The sequence below is a fragment of the Stylophora pistillata genome, chromosome 2, assembly GCF_964205215.1.
Source record: "Stylophora pistillata chromosome 2, jaStyPist1.2, whole genome shotgun sequence".
In the NCBI taxonomy this organism is placed as follows: Eukaryota; Metazoa; Cnidaria; class Anthozoa; order Scleractinia; family Pocilloporidae; genus Stylophora; species Stylophora pistillata.
Genome location: NC_142520.1, coordinates 25,270,422 through 25,290,315, shown reverse-complemented (window position 1 = coordinate 25,290,315; position 19,894 = coordinate 25,270,422). Strand labels below are relative to the sequence as shown.

Here is a 19,894-nt window from a genome sequence, read left to right as displayed (position 1 = left end):
GTAATGAACACCTAAAACTCAGTTCCTGAAATCCATAGGAAACTACCAGGAGTGTCTCGATGATGCAACAGTTGCTGTTCAATTGGAATGCACTTTAATCAAAGCTATAAAAAAAGGTGGGTTCTCATCCATAATTCATCAAAACTCTTTCTAAGATTTCGTCAAAAGGGAACTGTGTGGATCACGGCAGGCGAATGCAACTCAGGTGTCCATGATATCTGCTGTGTTAATGTCTGGTATATAGGGAAAAAGCACTATAGTAAAGATCAATAAGCTTTCAATTGAGCCTTCGCTGGAAGCTACTTTACATAAGCTCCCTATATTCCACTTTAAGATCTTTCACTATTCATATTTTCTTCTTTATCACAATTTGTTTTTCGAGCTAAATAAGAATTAAATCATTTTCTGTATACATTTGTACCTTCACGGTAATAAGTACCTTGCACCACCATTTCTTACCTTCTTTTCAGGAGCCAGCGCTTGTGTTGAGCTTTCCTTGTATAAAGAAGCAAGAAGCTGGTTACATATGGGATTAGCCGTATCCTTTGACGAATGTTTGAAACGTGATACAAGAGGCTACGCAAGCAATGTTTCCAGGAAAATTAAGAGAGTGTCTCTATAAGAGCGGTCCGGTCGATTTTGCTTGTAACACAGATTTCGCTCATTTCGTGTGTTTTGTAAGACATTCATTTGCCTATACTAAAACCAAAATCCGTTTGATCGGATCTCTTTATTTTTCAGAGTTTTATACGGAAATTAAATTTCACTCGGGCGAATGCCTGTCGTGACATTTATCAAGACTTTAATTTGAGACAACTTTGGAGGACAATTTACAAAAAACTAAGGAAATCAGCAAAAACCAAATACTCCAGCCATGTATATTATGTCTATCTTATCCATCGAGGTGACTCTCATGAACATCACATCATTGCTTTATACAAAGCTGACTCTAAATATGATTTTCCGTAACGGTAACCCATGTCATTTACGTATGGTGTTATAGCAGTGTACAATTGTTAGTGTTTTCCACTTATAAGCTCGACATACAATTGTCAAGGAAACAATGTTAGTTTTAGCTCATCCTTTTATTCGATCTGGCCTTTTATCACTGAACCCTATTCTTTTCATTTTAAGCTCCCTGCACATATTTTTTTCATACGACTACAACAAAGAGTTTTATAAGTAAACCGATTTTTGGTGTACCATGCTTGTATATACAAAGACATGAAAAAGGCCGGCTAAATAAGCTCCTCCCCCTGCTCCTAAGTTTTTGGTTGCTTTCGCCCCATGCCTCTGCACGACTCCCTGTTGGCTAGAAGGAAATTTGAGAGAATGCTATGCAGGACACCTTTTCTTTTTCACTTCAGGTACCCTCTACAATTATTTATATGTATGTAAAGATATATGAAACACAGAGGTTTTTACGAGTGAACTGTTTTGTTGTGTGTGTACCACGCTATATAGATATAGCTCTTTGGCATACAAAGCTTTGCTTTCATGTCCAAATTGAGCACTCTATCTAGGATGAGTCATTGCCGTTGCAATTGCGCATGCTCGCTGGTTTACTCTAGTTTGAGCACTCTGGCATGGCTTAGACGATACCACAAAGGTTGGGTCGTTTGGGGTGACCGTCTCGGTTCTCCCCCATCCTAGCATGAGCACTGCACTGATGAGGCCCACATAGGTCGAAACAGTGTGCGCCCTAATTACCTGACGCGGGATTTCATCTTTGCAAGGTAAAGTGTTGGTCCGAAACCTCATCGTGGGCAAAGGATTTGTAAGTATTCTCTCATTTTTCAAATTTATTCGACTGTGCTAAGTACCTGCCGGGAGTGGAACGCCAGTCTTTTTTGTCTTGTTGTTTTCGGTCACCCATCTCGTTTTTGGTTTTTTTTTGGTGGGTCCGAACTTTGTTGGGAACCCATCCAGGTTTCAGCTTTGCTGAACTTGGTGGGTTTTTTGCCTTTTTTGCCTTTTTTGGCAATTGTTGTAGTCCTTTTTCTCTCCTTTCTTTCCTTTTTGTTTTTTTTTCTCTCTTCCTATTCCTTTTCAAAATGTTAATATGTGCTAGAACTTGTGTTGTCCATGCTACGGCGGCAGTTACGGTCCACCCTAGACCAGCTGTTCTTAAAATGTTGGAAAAGGAAATCGACCTTAATAGACTATCTGCGGTTCAGTTCGTTCCGGGAGGCCTTATTCGCCTCACTTTCAAAGATCCTGACGATATGGCGAGTCTTGTTGAGTCCGGTTTTATAAATCTCGATGGTGTGGAATGTAGTGTCACCAATTCCGATCGTCCACACACGCTCGTCTATATCCATCACTACCCCGCTGAAGGGGATGACGCGATCCTGTGCGAGGACTTCAAGACCTTTGGCAAAGTTTTCTCCTGTAAACGTCAGGCTTTCATGGGGCGTCCACATCTTCTTACTGGATCACGAATTCTGACCATGTCCATGGAGAAACCTATCCCCGCACAAATCACCATTGACGGTTACCCTGTGCGCATTTGGTATCGTGGTATCAAGCCATTCTGCTCTATCTGCAAAACCATGGGTCATAAAGCTGCTGACTGTCCCTTCAATGGAAAATGCAGGGAATGTGGGGAAGCTGGTCATCTCGCCCGTAACTGCCCTTCCCGCCGTACCGGAAATGTCTGGGGCTCTACGCCCTATGTTGTTCCCCCGGCCGCTGATTTCCCGCCCATTTCTTCTGGAGATGTGGCAAATCTGCCGGGTAACGTTCCTTGTCCACCCAACGAATCTGTTGATCTTCCGTCTGAAGAAATGGTTATCTCTGCTCCTGGCGAAGCCAGTAATAATGAAATCAGTAATCTAAATAACGTTCCTAAACAATCTGAGGCCTCAGAAATAAATAGTGTTCCTAATAATAGTATCGCTGGTCAAAACACCAGTTTAGTTAATAATAGTGAGTCCGGTCAAAGTACCGGTCCTTTAGTTAATGATAGTGTTATGTCTGGTCAAAGTACCAGTCCTATAGTTATTGATAATGTTAGGTCTGGTCAAAGTACCAGTACTTTAGTTAATTCCAGTGAATTATTTATTGATAATGTTAAGTCTGGTCAAAGTACCAGTTCTTTAGTTAAGTCTGGTCAAAGTACCGGTGAAATAGTTAAGTCTGGTCAAAGTACCAGTAAATTAGTTAAGTTTGGTCAAAGTACCAGTAAAATAGTTAAGTCTGGTCAAAGTACCACTAATACTAGTGTTGGCCAAAGTGTCACTAATGTCGATGATGATATCACCGAATTCTCCTCTCAGGACTCTACCCCTGTTCAGGGCTCAGAGTCTCCTGATATTTCTGAATTCTCCTCTCCTCTCACGAGGAGCATGTCATCGGACGGTTTTGAAGTTGTCTCCAGGAAACGCTCTAAGAAACGTGTCATGGTTCCTTCTCATACTCAGTTGGCGAGTACGGTCTCTAAGCGTACGAGGGCTGTCCCCAATCTTCCCAGTAGGAAGGGGAAACCCCAGCCCCAGCCCTGGCTTTCATGAGGGTCATCCATCTCTTCCTCATGGCTTTGTCTCTCCTTACTTTGAATGTCAATGGCATCAGGGACCGGTCGAAGCGTGATGGTCTCGTGCAATGGTTGCGCTCTCTCCCGGTGAAGGTGGATGTTATCTGCCTTCAGGAGACTCATTGTGTTTCCTTAACTGAATGTTCATCGTGGTTTTCCTCGTCTGGTTTCTTGTCTGTGCTAGCCCCGGGTTCTATTCACTCTTGTGGGTGTGTTGTTCTCTATCGTCCCTCTATCTCCCTTCTAAAGTCTTGGTCTGCTGATGGTCGTTTCTTACAATGTGAATTCTCGTTTCATGATAAAATTTTCCGAGTTGTCTGTGTCTATGCTCCTAATTGCAACCCTGCACGAGACCTGTTTTTCGATGGCCTTCATTCAAGGATCGACCCTTCCATCCCTACGGTCCTTGCTGGAGATTTCAATGCTGTATTTGATAGGGCTCGAGATAGGCGTGGCCCAGACCCCGCCTCCTTGTCTGGAGATAGTTCTCCCACACTAAACCATCTTTTTGAGGCGTCCTGCGTCATTGACATCTGGCGTTATCTCCACCCCACTACTCCTGGGTTCACCTGGACCAGGTGGAATGGCAGTTTAGCGTCGCGTATTGACCTTTTTGGGGTCCCTTTTGCGTGGGTCCCATCAGTGTCGTCTTGTTCCGTGTATGTGTGTCCGTTCTCGGACCATCGCGGTTTGTGTTTATCTCTGTCTGTTCCCGATGCCGTTCCACCTGGCCCAGGCTACTGGAAGCTGAATACTTCCATCCTCGACGATCCGGACTATCGGCAACTAGTCCGTGATGAATGGTCTGCTTGGCGCCTTGCCATCCCCCGCTTTCCTTCTCTAGCTAAGTGGTGGGATCGTGGGAAAAGTAAAATCAAGGGGCTTACTATCCGCTTTTGTGCAAATAAAGCCCGCACAACATCTTCATCCAGAGATGCCCTGGTACGTCTTGTCCAGCATCTTCAGGCCAAAGTTGATTCTGGAATTACTTCCTGCATTGACCCTTGGCGGTCTGCTTGTTCTGAGCTTGCCCGGCTTGATTCCCATGCTGCGAGGGGGGCTCAGGTGCGTGCGAGAGTCCGATGGGTTGAGGAGGGTGAGTCTTCCTCGCAGTATTTTCTTCGTCTCGAGAAAAAACGTTCCGCTGACCGTCATATCTCTGCGCTGAGAGAGCCTGATGGCTCTATCGTCTCGTCTTCTGCCGATCTCTGTGCGTCTCTTGGTTCCTTCTATTCTAGTCTTTATACAGCCTCACCTACTGACCCTCATGTTCAATCTTCTCTTCTTGAAAATTTGTCTTCTGTTCTCTCTCAAGATCAGGCCAACAGTTGTGAGGGCCCTCTTACATCATCAGAGGTCCTCGTCGCTCTCAAGGGCATGGCTCGTAACAAGGCACCTGGTTTAGACGGCCTGCCTATGGAATTCTATCTCCGTTTCTGGGACGTGGTTGGCTCTGATCTTGTTTCTGTTCTTAATGAATGCTCTTCCTCTGGTTTTCTCTCCCTCTCTCAGCGCAGAGGTATCATCACTCTGTCTTTCAAGAAGGGGGACCGCCTTGACCCCAAAAATTGGCGGCCCATATCTCTTCTAAACGTGGATTATAAACTTGCTTCTCGTGCCATAGCTGGGCGTCTCCTCCGGGTAATACACCTCGTTGTCAGCCGAGATCAAACATGCGGAGTCCCTGGCCGTTTTATCGGAGAAAATGTTGCTCTGCTTAGAGACGTTGTCAGCTATACTGAGTCTTCTGGCACCCCTGTCGCCATCCTGTCCCTCGATCAAGAGAAGGCTTTTGACCGTGTGGATTGGGGCTTCATGCGGTCCACTCTTGTCACCATGGGCTTTGGCCCTTCCTTTGTCGCGTGGGTCGACTTGTTCTATACTCATGTTCAAAGCGCGGTCAATGTGAATGGGTTCCTGACTCCTTTCTTTAGCCTTTCTCGTGGTGTCCGGCAGGGGTGCCCTCTTTCTCCCCTCCTATATGTTCTTGTGTCTGAGGTTCTTGCGTGTAGTATCCGTGCAGACCCCCGTATCAAGGGTCTGTCTCTCCCTGGGTGTCCCGTACTGTCTCCCATCTCGCAGTACGCGGACGATACATCTTTAATCCTTACCACTGATTCTGGCATTCTGGCTGCCCTTGAGACTTACAAGCTTTTTGAACTAGCTTCTGGATCTAAGATCAACCTTTCTAAGTCCAAGGGTCTCTGGTTGGGTGGTTGGCGGGGTCGTACGGACCCCCCGGTTCCTTTTGACTGGTCTCCTGCTAAGCTCAAGGTGCTGGGGGTGTTTGTCGGCCCCGGTAACCTTGATGAAGACAACTGGCGTCCTCGCATTAATGCGGTGGACCGTGTTCTCAAGTCTTGGCGTTCTCGTGTTCTCTCTTTTCATGGCAAGGCCCTAGTCATTAACGCTCTCGCCCTCTCCCGGGTTTGGTATGTGGCCTCTCTTATCCACATGCCGGCCTGGGTGGAGGCGAAGCTTTCCCGTCTTGTTTTCTCGTTTTTCTGGTCTGGCAAGGTTGAGCTTGTCTCCCGTTCGGCCGTGGTTCAATCTCCCCTTTTTGGTGGTTTTTCTGTGGTTAATATTCAGTCCAAGGTGAGAGCCCTCCTTGGTCAATGGGTGAGGAGATTCGTCTCCTCCCCATCCAGTTGGGTCGCTCTCATGTCCTTTTGGTTTAACTCTTTGTTTGGTGTCTCTCCTCTTGTTGTGTTTTCTCGTCCTTTTAGTTTCGACTTCAGGGTCTTGCCGCCCTTCTATCAAGCTCTGGTTTTGGCTTGGCGTAAGCTCGACGGGGCCTTCGCCACGTCAAAAAACTCTTTAGTCTACGGCTCTTCATGCCCTCTTGTTTGTTCTCCCGTTCTTACTATGTCTACCAAGTCTTGCTACCTATATCTTCTCTCTGAGAACATGGTCCAGCCTTATTGTGTCCTTAAGTTTCTATTCATCTATCCCAACCTTGACTGGCCTGCCACGTGGCGTGCCCTATCCTTCTTTTATCTTGACCGTCGTGTCATCGACCTAAATTGGAAGATTGCGCACGGCGTCCTGTACACCGCCCGGCGTCTCTCCTCTTTTGGTTTATCTGTTCCTCTCTCGTGTTTTTGTGGACCCACGGTCGAGTCACTCAAGCATTTGTTCTTCTACTGTCCACTTGCTCAGAGTGTTCTCGCCTGGGTCCAGTCCTTGCTGTTTTCCTTCTCTCCTATGTGTCCTGCCATCTCTTTACGTCACGTCCTTTTTGGTTTCAACTCTAGTGAACTGGTTTCTGTCCCGCGTGTCTTTGTCTATCTGCTCAATGTTTCTAAGTTTTGTATTTGGCGGAGTAGGAACGATTTCCGTTTCCGTAACGTTCGTCCTGGCGCTGTGGCGGTGATTGCTTCTGTCAAGGCCCGCCTGAAGTTTTATTTACCAATTTCCTTCAGGCGGTGCAAGTCTGACAGGCGTCGTCGCGTCTTCCATCGTCAGTGGGGCGCCCGTGGCATCATAGCTTCAGTGGTAAACGACTCCCTTGTCTTTTCCATTTAGTCCCGCTCCCCGTAGTTATTTAGTTTCCTTTTTTGCTCGAGTGAGTGTGTCTCGGTGCTGCTCGTGCTGGGTCTCCTTTATTGGTGTACTGCACAGTAGCCTCGTTCTTCTTTTGTTTGAGTGACGTGTGATCTTTTGCTTGAGTGAGCGTGTCTTTGTGCTGCTTGTGCTGGGTCTCCTTCTTTGGTGTACTGCACAGTAGCCTAATTGTTAGTATCTGTTTCGTAACCCATGTGCTGGGTCTCCTTCGTTGGTGCACTGCACTGGGCTAGTATCGTTCATTCTGTCTACTTTGTAAGTGTGTCTGTCCGCTGCTTGTGCTGGGTATCCTTTGTTGGTGCACTGCACAGTAGCCTTTCGTGAGTATTTGTTTTGTTGTCCATGTGCTGGTCTCCTTTGTTGGTGTACTGCACTGGTCTGTTTGTCCTTGTTCGTTTTAGTTCTGTGTACCCAATTTTTGTTTCTGTGAGGTGGGGTTCGATTCCCCAGCGAGTTTGGCGTCTGGTGACCCTCGTTTCTGGTGGACCCTAACCCTAAGGCATTGCACGCAAGCCATGGGTGGGATTAGTCCTGTTGGTCGGCGGGCATTGCACACGCCCTTCATCGGGGGCCCGGCCGTCCACCTTAAACATAAAAAAACTGCACTGATGAGGCCCAGAAGGCCGAAACAGTACTGTCTGCAGTTAGTTATATATATAATTATATATATATATATACATATGCTTTGTTCTGAAAAAATGGTGGCTAAAAACGGCTGAACATATAGCTGCTTGGAAATAAAATGATACTGTTTGTTTTCCTGTTAAAACATTACGTTAGAGTGACGCCTGTCTGTTCGGACTGTGAATAAAACCACGTCACAAAGTCAAAGCAAAACAGAAAAAAAGTAATTTTCATAACCAACTCACAATCTCTCCATTATAGACAGCAACAAGGTCCATTGCATCACTGCTTGATGGTGAAACTATCCTTCCACTGAGCACTGGCATTTATGGGTCATTACCTTCCTTTTTGACGTTAAAACAGCTTTGGAATCTCTAGATTTAAATGGGAGCTTGTAGAAATTACAGATTTTCTTAAGCATGGAAACAGTAAAATAGTGATGTCTCACTTTCTTTGTTTGCCGATCACTTAGTTTCTCGAAAGGTTCTTTAAGTTTCTTTAGCTCTTCAGGCTCAGAAAATACAGGCTGAGAATTTGAATTTTTAGATTCTTTGTCGGTGCAATCTTGTATGCAGTTGCTAATGTAATTATGTCGTGTGAACTCCGTTGCTCTGTTGCCGTTACCAGGGCAAGACGTTCAATGGTTATCTCAATTATCTAAACACATTTATTTACATGGTAAAGATTTTTTTATAAATCTGTGAACTGATGCCAGTCCTTTTTGGAACGAAATGTAAAAAGAATACCAAGCAAAACAAAGGTTGTCTGCGACACAAAGCATGCTTTTGCACAAAGACTGAGAATCGTAATGCATATTATGATACTTTAATGAATATATTGGAATATTCCCAAGAGTCTTAAGCTTCTGACAATCTGCCCGCACCCACCCCACACCCTGCCCCTCGCCACTGAGCCGTACTGTTTTCACTAAGCGGCTGGTCAGCGGTCACTTTGAGGTAAATATGGCGATCGCTTCCCGGTCAACGTTCTTGCCGATCAGAAAATCAAATTACCAGCATGATAATGCCTCGAAGATAAAGCAGTTGCGTTATGTGATTCGTGCTTCACAGTCGAGTCGAAGTTTGGGTGACACAGGTTATTTCTTAAGGTGGAATCGACGAGGGGAATTCGAACACTAGTTGTAGTGCTTAAATTTTGGAAGAAATAGTCGCATGGGGATGTGGGAATGGTAACTTTAACAAATAGTTGCAAATTTCATCGCTTGAACTGAAAGCAAAGTTCATTTAAATTGCTTTCGTTTGTAATTCTGACGGTTTTACATCTACCTGCTTGATTTCTATCTGCTACGCTTCATGTTGACAAGTCCCTCAAAATGGCGGCTAAACTTGGAGATTGCGAAAGTCAAGTAAGTTCGCGGAGTTTTAAAGTCCTCGAAAAGGTCGGGCCGCAAATGTTTTTTCTGTAGTTCCCTTTTCTATGGCATCTACATCGTAGCTGTGTTAGTTAGATCAGTTAAGAACGCCCCACTTTTTCAAAAATTTACCTTGAATTTGATCGGTTTTCGCGTGTGTGACTTAAGCGAACCGATAGTGTCATTTAAGTCTTCCTGTTTCCTTGATTGAAACGTGATTGTCACGTTCTAAAGTCGATGGAAATGGATACACACGAATCTAATCTATACATCTGCCATGCTACTTTAATGATTCAATCCTCTCTTACATTTCCTGTTTACCTATATCATGTATGGCACACGAAGTGTACCTTACAGACACTACAGTGTTGTTCACGAAAGGACCTCAAAAGATAAGATAGAATTAGTATACATGGTTGTGGTATTTTTTTTTTGCTGAGCTCTGTAGTTTTTTGTAAATTGTCCTCCAAAGTTGTCTCAAATTAAAGTCTTGAAAAGTGTCACGGCAGGCATTCACTCGAGTAAAATTTAATTTCCGTAAAACTCTGAAAAATAAAACAGATCCGATCAAACGGATTGTGGTTTTATTATACGTACACAAGAACACAACACACAAGAAATGAGCGAAATCTGTCTCAAGCAAAATCGACGGGACCGCTCTTACAGACTTACTTACTGCCCGTCATGCCTGTGTGGCACATAGGGCAGCAACGAAATCCTTCCAGCCCCGCCTATCCTTAGCAAGTTTTTCAATGCTGCTTTAGCTGTAATTGAGCCCCCTGAATCGCTTCTCTACAGTCCTGCGCCAAGTCCTACTCACTGGGACTGTTGCCATGTCGTGGCTGAGTGGTTCGTGCGTCCCAGTGACTCCAAGAACTATGCCGGCGGGGGTGTTAGTTTACACTCCTGGTAGGGCCTCTCAGGCTGAGGTCGCACTAAGTAGTTATTAGGAGCTAAAGCATTCTCAAAGGGCTCTTTCAATTATTGCACAAAATTCACTTTAAAATAAATTCATTTTAAAAAGTCATTAACAAATTTTGAGCTGAAGGCCCCTAATTTGTGTCTCTAGACAAGCTTCACCTTGACACAGAGAACTAAAATAATATTTGCACCTGAGAGCTGGTTAGTTCACTCTAAGATAAACAAAAAGACCAAAACTCTAAAAGAAACCCAACTTCCGGTTAGGACTCCATTTTTTTAGGTTAATTAATGAACAACGCATTCCCACCACTTGCTTGCACATCCATTTACAATTTATCTATCCTTGACACGTTTAAAGATTGACAACAATAGCGAACGCCTGATTCAGTTATTGAGAAAATCTAATGCTAAATTAAAGGTTATGGGAAACAATTGTGCCAGTCTCGGCTGCACTTATCAAGGTCTAGGACTGTTCAAAACAGCAATCGGGTACCATCAACGTCATCTAGAAATTGCTGAAGAAGTGGGAGACAAGGCCGGAGAGGGTACTAGTAATTGCAATCTCGGCTGCGCTTATGGCATTCTAGGACAGTTCAAAACAGCAATCGGGTACCATCAACGTCATCTAGCAATTGCTAAAGAAGTGGGAGACAAGGCCGGAGAGGGAAAAAGTTATGGCAATCTCGGCTGCGCTTATGGCAGTCTAGGACAGTTCAAAACAGCAATCGGGTACCATCAACGTCATCTAGAAATTGCTAAAGAAGTGGGAGACAAGGCCGGAGAGGAAAGAAGTTATGGCAATCTCGGCATTGCTTATAAAGGTCTAGGACAGTTCAAAACAGCAATCGGGTACCATCAACGTCATCTAGAAATTGCTAAAAAAGTGGGAGACAAGGCCGGAGAGGGAAGAAGTTATGCCAATCTCGGCTGCGCTTATCGCAGTCTAGGACACTTCAAAACAGCAATCGGGTACCATCAACGTCATCTACAAATTGCTAAAGAAGTGGAAGACAAGGCCGGAGAGGGAAAAAGTTATGCCAGTCTCGGCTGCGATTATCGCAGTCTAGGACAGTTCAAAACAGCAATCGGGTACCATCAACGTCATCTAGAAATTGCTAAAGAAGTGGGAGACAAGGCCGGAAAGGGAAGAAGTTATGCCAATCTCGGCTGCGCTTATCAAGATCTAGGACAGTTCAAAACAGCAATCGGGTACCATCAACGTCACCTAGAAATTGCTAAAGAAGTGGGAAACAAGGCCGGAGAGGGAAAAAGTTATGCCAATCTCGGCTGCGCTTATCAAGATCTAGGACAGTTCAAAACAGCAATCGGGTACCATCAACGTCATCTAGAAATTGCTAAAGAAGTGGGAGACAAGGCCGGAGAGGGAAGAAGTTATGGCAATCTCGGCATTGCTTATAAAGGTCTAGGACAGTTCAAAACTGCAATCGGGTACCATCAACGTGATCTAGAAATTGCTAGAGAATTGGGAGACAAGGCCGGAGAGGGAAGAAGTTATGCCAATCTCGGCTGCGCTTATCGCAGTCTAGGACAGTTCAAAACAGCAATCGGGTACCATCAACGTCATCTAGAAATTGCTAAAGAAGTGGAAGACAAGGCCGGAGAGGGAAAAAGTTATGCCAGTCTCGGCTGCGATTATCGCAGTCTAGGACAGTTCAAAACAGCAATCGGGTACCATCAACGTCATCTAGAAATTGCTAAAGAAGTGGGAGACAAGGCCGGAGAGGGAAGAAGTTATGCCAATCTCGGCTGCGCTTATCAAGATCTAGGACAGTTCAAAACAGCAATCGGGTACCATCAACGTCATCTAGAAATTGCTAAAGAAGTGGGAAACAAGGCCGGAGAGGGAAAAGGTTATGCCAATCTCGGCTGCGCTTATCAAGATCTAGGACAGTTCAAAACAGCAATCGGGTACCATCAACGTCATCTAGAAATTGCTAAAGAAGTGGGAGAAAAAGCCGGAGAGGGTACTAGTAATTGCAATCTCGGCTGCGCTTATGGCAGTCTAGGACAGTTCAAAACAGCAATCGGGTACCATCAACGTCATCTAGAAATTGCTAAAGAAGTGGGAGACAAGGCCGGAGAGGGTACTAGTAATTGCAATCTCGGCTGCGCTTATGGCATTCTAGGACAATTCAAAACAGCAATCGGGTACCATCAACGTCATCTAGAAATTGCTAAAGAAGTGGGAGACAAGGCCGGAGAGGGAAGAAGTTATGCCAATCTCGGCATTGCTTATAAAGGTCTAGGACAGTTCAAAACAGCAATCGGGTACCATCAACGTCATCTAGAAATTGCTAGAGAATTGGGAGACAAGGCGGGAGAGGGAAGAAGTTATGCCAATCTCGGCTGCGCTTATCGCAGTCTAGGACAGTTCAAAACAGCAATCGGGTACCATCAACGTCATCTAGAAATTGCTAAAGAAGTGGAAGACAAGGCCGGAGAGGAAAAAAGTTATGCCAGTCTCGGCTGCGATTATCGCAGTCTAGGACAGTTTAAAACAGCAATCGGTTACCATCAACGTCATCTAGAAATTGCTAAAGAAGTGGGAGACAAGGCCGGAGAGGGAAGAAGTTATGCCAATCTCGGCTGCGCTTATCAAAATCTAGGACAGTTCAAAACAGCAATCGGGTACCATCAACGTTATCTAGAAATTGCTAAAGAAGTGGGAGACAAGGCCGGAGAGGGAAGAAGTTATGGCAATCTCGGCATTGCTTATAAAGGTCTAGGACAGTTCAAAACAGCAATCGGGTACCATCAACGTCATCTAGAAATTGCTAGAGAATTGGGAGACAAGGCCGGAGAGGGAAGAAGTTATGCCAATCTCGGCTGCGCTTATCGCAGTCTAGGACAGTTCAAAACAGCAATCGGGTACCATCAACGTCATCTACAAATTGCTAAAGAAGTGGGAGACAAGGCCGGAGAGGGAAAAGGTTATGCCAATCTCGGCTGCGCTTATCAAGATCTAGGACAGTTCAAAACAGCAATCGGGTACCATCAACGTCATCTAGAAATTGCTAAAGAAGTGGGAGAAAAAGCCGGAGAGGGTACTAGTAACTGCAATCTCGGCTGCGCTTATGGCAGTCTAGGACAGTTCAAAACAGAAATCGGTTACCATCAACGTCATCTAAAAATTGCTAAAGAAGTGGGAGACAAGGCCGGAGAGGGTACTAGTAATTGCAATCTCGGCTGCGCTTATGGCATTCTAGGACAGTTCAAAACAGCAATCGGGTACCATCAACGTCATCTAGAAATTGCTAAAGAAGTGGGAGACAAGGCCGGAGAGGGAAGAAGTTATGCCAATCTCGGCATTGCTTATAAAGGTCTAGGACAGTTCAAAACAGCAATCGGGTACCATCAACGTCATCTAGAAATTGCTAAAGAAGTGGGAGACAAGGCCGGAGAGGGTACTAGTAATTGCAATCTCGGCTGCGCTTATTGCATTCTAGGACACTTCAAAACAGCAATCGGGTACCATCAACGTCATCTAGAAATTGCTAAAGAAGTGGGAGACAAGGCCGGAGAGGGAAGAAGTTATGGCAATCTCGGCATTGCTTATAAAGGTCTAGGACAGTTCAAAACAGCAATCGGGTACCATCAACGTCATCTAGAAATTGCTAGAGAATTGGGAGACAAGGCCGGAGAGGGAAGAAGTTATGCCAATCTCGGCTGCGCTTATCGCAGTCTAGGACAGTTCAAAACAGCAATCGGGTACCATCAACGTCATCTAGAAATTGCTAAAGAAGTGGAAGACAAGGCCGGAGAGGGAAAAAGTTATGCCAGTCTCGGCTGCGATTATCGCAGTCTAGGACAGTTTAAAACAGCAATCGGTTACCATCAACGTCATCTAGAAATTGTTAAAGAAGTGGGAGACAAGGCCGGAAAGGGAAGAAGTTATGCCAATCTCGGCTGCGCTTATCAAAATCTAGGACAGTTCAAAACAGCAATCGGGTACCATCAACGTCATCTAGAAATTGCTAAAGAAGTGGGAGACAAGGCCGGAGAGGGAAGAAGTTATGCCAATCTCGGCATTGCTTATAAAGGTCAAGGACAGTTCAAAACAGCAATCGGGTACCATCAACGTCATCTAGAAATTGCTAGAGAATTGGGAGACAAGGCCGGAGAGGGAAGAAGTTATGCCAATCTCGGCTGCGCTTATCGCAGTCTAGGACAGTTCAAAACAGCAATCGGGTACCATCAACGTCATCTAGAAATTGCTAAAGAAGTGGGAGACAAGGCCGGAGAGGGTACTTGTAATTGCAATCTCGGCTGCGCTTATGGCAGTCTAGGACAGTTCAAAACAGCAATCGGGTACCATCAACGTCATCTAGAAATTGCTAAAGAAGTGGGAGACAAGGCCGGAGAGGGTACTAGTAATTGCAATCTCGGCTGCGCTTATGGCATTCTAGGACAGTTCAAAACAGCAATCGGGTACCATCAACGTCATCTAGAAATTGCTAAAGAAGTGGGAGACAAGGCGGGAGAGGGTACTAGTAATTGCAATCTCGGCTGCGCTTATGGCATTCTAGGACAGTTCAAAACAGCAATCGGGTACCATCAACCTCATCTAGAAATTGCTAAAGAATTGGGAGACAAGGCCGGAGAGGGTACTAGTAATTGCAATCTCGGCTGCGCTTATCGCATTCTAGGACAGTTCAAAACAGCAATCGGGTACCATCAACGTCATCTAGAAATTGCTAAAGAATTGGGAGACAAGGCCGGAGAGGGTACTAGTAATTGCAATCTCGGCTGCGCTTATCGCATTCTAGGACAGTTCAAAACAGCAATCGGGTACCATCAACGTCATCTAGAAATTGCTAAAGAATTGGGAGACAAGGCCGGAGAGGGAGCAAGCTATGCCAATCTCGGCATTGCTTATGACAGTCTAGGACAGTTCAAAACAGCAATCGGGTACTATCAACGTCATCTAGAAATTGCTAAAGAAGTGGGAGACAAGGCCGGAGAGGGAAAAAGTTATTCCAATCTTGGCTGCGCTTATCAAGATCTAGGACAGTTCAAAACAGCAATCGGGTACCATCAACGTGATCTAGAAATTGCTAAAGAAGTGGGAGACAAGGCCGGAGAGGGAATAAGTTATGCCAATCTCGGCTGCGCTTATCAAGGTCTAGGACAGTTCAAAACAGCAATCGGGTACCATCAACGTCATCTAGAAATTGCTAAAGAAGTGGGAAACAAGGCCGGAGAGGGAAAAGGTTATGCCAATCTCGGCTGCGCTTATCGCAGTCTAGGACAGTTCAAAACAGCAATCGGGTACCATCAACGTCATGTAGAAATTGCTAAAGAAGTGGGAGAGAAAGCCGGAGAGGGTACTAGTAATTGCAATCTCGGCTGCGCTTATGGCAGTCTAGGACAGTTCAAAACAGCAATCGGGTACCATCAACGTCATCTAGAAATTGCTAAAGAAGTGGGAGACAAGGCCGGAGAGGGTACTAGTAATTGCAATCTTGGCTGCGCTTATGGCATTCTAGGACAGTTCAAAACAGCAATCGGGTACCATCAACGTCATCTAGAAATTGCTAAAGAAGTGGGAGACAAGGCCGGAGAGGGAAGAAGTTATGGCAATCTCGGCATTGCTTATAAAGGTCTAGGACAGTTCAAAACAGCAATCGGGTACCATCAACGTCATCTAGAAATTGCTAAAGAATTGAGAGACAAGGCCGGAGAGGGAGCAAGCTATGCCAATCTCGGCATTGCCTATGACAGTCTAGGACAGTTCAAAACAGCAATCGGGTACCATCAACGTCATCTAGAAATTGCTAAAGAAGTGGGAAACAAGGCCGGAGAGGGAAAAAGTTATGCCAATCTCGGCTGCGCTTATCAAGATCTAGGACAGTTCAAAACAGCAATCGGGTACCATCAACGTGATCTAGAAATTGCTAAAGAAGTGGGAGACAAGGCCGGAGAGGGAAGAAGTTATGGCAATCTCGGCATTGCTTATAAAGGTCTAGGACAGTTCAAAACAGCAATCGGGTACCATCAACGTCATCTAGAAATTGCTAAAGAAGTGGGAGACAAGGCCGGAGAGGGAAGAAGTTATGCCAATCTCGGCTGCGCTTATCGCAGTCTAGGACAGTTCAAAACAGCAATCGGGTACCATCAACGTCATCTAGAAATTGCTAAAGAAGTGGGAGACAAGGCCGGAGAGGGAAGTAGTTATGGCAATCTCGGCTGCGCTTATGGCAGTCTAGGACAGTTCAAAACAGCAATCGGGTACCATCAACGTCATCTAGAAATTGCTAAAGAAGTGGGAGACAAGGCCGGAGAGGGAAAAGGCTATGCCAATCTCGGCAGCACTTATCGCAATCTAGGACAGTTTAAAACAGCAATCGGGTACCATCAACGTCATCTAGAAATTGCTAAAGAAGTGGGAGACAAGGCCGGAGAGGGAAGAAGTTATGGCAATCTCGGCTGCGATTATCAAGGTCTAGGACAGTTCAAAACAGCAATCGGGTACCATCAACGTCATCTAGAAATTGCTAAAGAATTGGGAGACAAGGCCGGAGAGGGAAAAAGCTATGCCAATCTCGGCAGCACTTATAGCAGTCTAGGACAGTTCAAAACAGCAATCGGGTACCATCAACGTCATCTAGAAATTGCTAAAGAAGTGGGAGACAAGGCCGGAGAGGGAAAAAGCTATGCCAATCTCGGCTGCACTTATTTACGTCTAGGACAGCTCAAAACAGCGCTCGAGTACCATCAACGTTATCTAGAAATTTCTAAAGAGTTGGAAGACAAGGCGGGAGAGGGAAAAAGCTATTGCCTTCTTAGCAGCATTCGTCTAAGTCAAGGAGAGTTTAAAGCAACAATCGAGTGTGCTGAACGTCACCTAGATATTGCCAAAGAAGTAGGAGACAAGGTTGGAGAGGCGTGCTCACTCTGTTCTCTTGGCACAAGTTTTGAGTGCTTAGGAAACCTCTTGAAGGCGTTTATTTACTTTCAGTCGAGCGTAGAGGTTTATGATGATATAAGGGCCAGTCTTCAACTCAACGATCAGTGGAAGATTTGCTATCGTAATCAGTACCAAACGGCGTACAAAGGTTTTTGGCGTACAAATCTAAAGCAAGGTAACGTCGTGAAGGCTCTTCTTGCCGCAGAAAAAGGACGTGCTCAATCTCTGAAGGATCTCATCGACACAAGATATCAGCCGGGTGATCTTTTAACGAACAGCACCTCATGCGTTTCTCTGAGTTATGTTCCATCGAGCACAGTTTTCATGGCTATAAATGGTCCTTGCGTTTACTTCTGGGTAATCCTCAGTAACGATAATATCCAGATGAGAAAGGTACATGTAAATAATTTCATGTATGAGCATGATTTGGAGTTTTTTATTGAGCACCTGAACAAAATCGCCCTGGAGGAGATTGGTACAAGAGAAGCTGTTAAATGCAGTAATCCTTTGCTTGATTCGCCGAAACGGGAGGAAGTGGCGGACGACGCAATCCCAATTAATGTGTGGTACTCGAAATTCAAGGCTTTACAGAAGCTTCATGAAATCATCGTTACCCCCATTGCTGATTTGATCGAAGGCAAAGAGCTTACATTTGTTCCTGAGGGGCCATTTTGCCTTGTACCTTATCCAGCATTGGAGGACTCGAATTCAACATATCTAAGTGATTCTTTCAGAATTCGTGTGCTTCCGTCCTTGACGACCTTGCAATTGATTCATGATTGCCCAGCTCAATTCCATATGAGGACTGGTGCATTGCTTGTTGGAGACCCATGTTTCAAAGATATTACCTATCAGGGAAGAAGTCTGCTGCAACTTCCAGGAGCACGGAGAGAAGTGGAGGTGATCGGACGTATCCTCAGTATCACCCCTCTCACTGGAGAAATGGCAACAAAAGATGAAGTGTTAAAACGACTGTCATCGGTGGCTTTAGTACACATTGCAGCGCATGGTAAAATGGAAACTGGAGAAGTGTTTCTGGCACCAAACACCAGAAGACAAAACTCACAACCTCAAGAGGAAGACTACCTCATGACGATGAAAGATGTGCTAGAATCTGGGCTGCGAGCACGTCTTGTTGTATTAAGTTGCTGTCACACTGCTCGTGGGGAGGTTATGGCTGAGGGTGTGGTAGGCATGGCGCGAGCACTTTTGGGTGCTGGTGCTAGATCTGTTGTGGTAACCTTGTGGGCGATTGACGACGAGGGAACCCTGGAGTTCATGAGTTACTTCTACGGTGTGCTTGCTAAAGGAAAGAAGACAAGTGAAGCTCTCAATCACGCCATGAAGTGTATGAGAGATATTGAAAAGTTCAAGGAGGTGAAGTACTGGGCACCATTTGTACTCATTGGTGATGACATTAGCTTGGATTTCAACGATGTTTAGACGCTGAAGCAAGTAACTAATCTGTTTATAATTTTTACTCAAAAAAGTAGTAAGTGGCTTTAAATCATACTTTATTTTTTATATTTCAGCAGTGATACTTTTGCTGTTGTTTTGCTTCTAATCGGGTTAAAAGTTTATCTTTTTGCCCCAGCTATTTGAGATGCGATGCAATCGAGTGGACAAACCTAAGATGACAGCAATCTCTAAGAAAGATGATAGGAGCGAAAAAAGGAAATATCTTCTATGAAAATCTTGTTGTGCAGTGTATCTTTTCATGTCTTAGGAAAAATGTTATGACAACTCAACGATCTTTTCTAAATTTGGATTCTTTTATTTAACGGCTGAGGCAGTGAGCATTGGAATTCGGAGAGTTTGTAGTTACCTACAAATGTTGATATTTGGAGCTGAAACCAGTAAGATACTGATGACATCAAGAATATACTTTGCAAAGCAGGGGCAACCAAAAGAAGGCCAACGTCAAACTCAACAAGTGCCATTATGGACTTCAATTGACTCAAAAAGTTGAACTGCTGTTACGAGCACGTAGAACTTTGGACACTCAAAAGGAGAACTTTTAAGTGTTTTGACCTTTTATATCTTGCTCAAGCTAATTTCTATACATATTGTTTTAACGAGAAGGTTTTGAAGTTAGCACGACTAGCCATACAAAAATAATAATAATAATAATAATAATTTACATTTCTAAAGCGCTAAAATTATAAAATATTCTAAAGCGCTTTACAACATTATTAACTACAAATATTAAAATGATAAACGACAAAATATCAAAACAAACTGTAAGCCAGCTTGAATAGATGTGTCTTAAGCTTTGACTTAAAAATCGTTACACTTGGACTGTTTCGAATTTCAAGCGGCAGTTCGTTCCACAAAAAAGGTCCAGAACGGGCAAAGGCACGATCACCAAAGGTCTTAAAGTTAGTTCTTGGGACCTTAAGGAGACCCTGATCGCAGGAACGTAGCTGATGACCCTTGACACTGTGTGGCTGCAGATATTCTTTTATGTATAGTGGGCCTTGGTTATTTAAAGCTTTATAAATTAAAAGTAACAACTTAAAATGGACGCGATAAGCCACAGGAAGCCAGTGAAGATTATATAAGGCGGACGAGATGTGGTGAAACTTGGGAATCCTAAAAATTAGTCGAGCAGCGGCGTTAAGCACCTTCTGAAGACGCTCTGTCTGGTACTTGGGTACGCCAAATAAAAGGGAGTTGCAATAGTCTAAATGCGAAGTCACAAATGCGTGAACAAGAGTCTTCGTGGACTCAGGACTGAGGAATTTCCTAATTTGGCGAATTTTATACAATCCATGAAAAGCTTTGCTGCAGATCTTACCAATGTGAATGGACATGGACATATTGGAGTCAAACCAGGAACCCAGGTTGCGAACACTGTTGAGAGGCTGAATGGTAGAATTACCGACTGTGATGGAATCAATTGCGATTTTTGATAATTGATGGCGGGAACCAACAACTAAGAATTCGGTTT

The 19,894-nt window shown here is 44.6% G+C and overlaps 1 protein-coding gene across 1 annotated transcript; it reads left to right on the top strand.

The window, feature by feature from the left end:
* Window positions 1–477: 477 nt before the first annotated feature.
* Window positions 478–19,044, top strand: LOC111346408 (uncharacterized). Its single transcript, XM_088748949.1, has 2 exons — window positions 478–538; window positions 10,375–19,044. Exons 1-2 carry the CDS (start codon window positions 527–529, stop codon window positions 18,385–18,387), a joined length of 8,025 nt encoding a protein of 2,674 aa, XP_088605075.1. The 5' UTR covers window positions 478–526; the 3' UTR covers window positions 18,388–19,044.
* The last annotated feature ends 850 nt before the right edge of the window (window positions 19,045–19,894 follow it).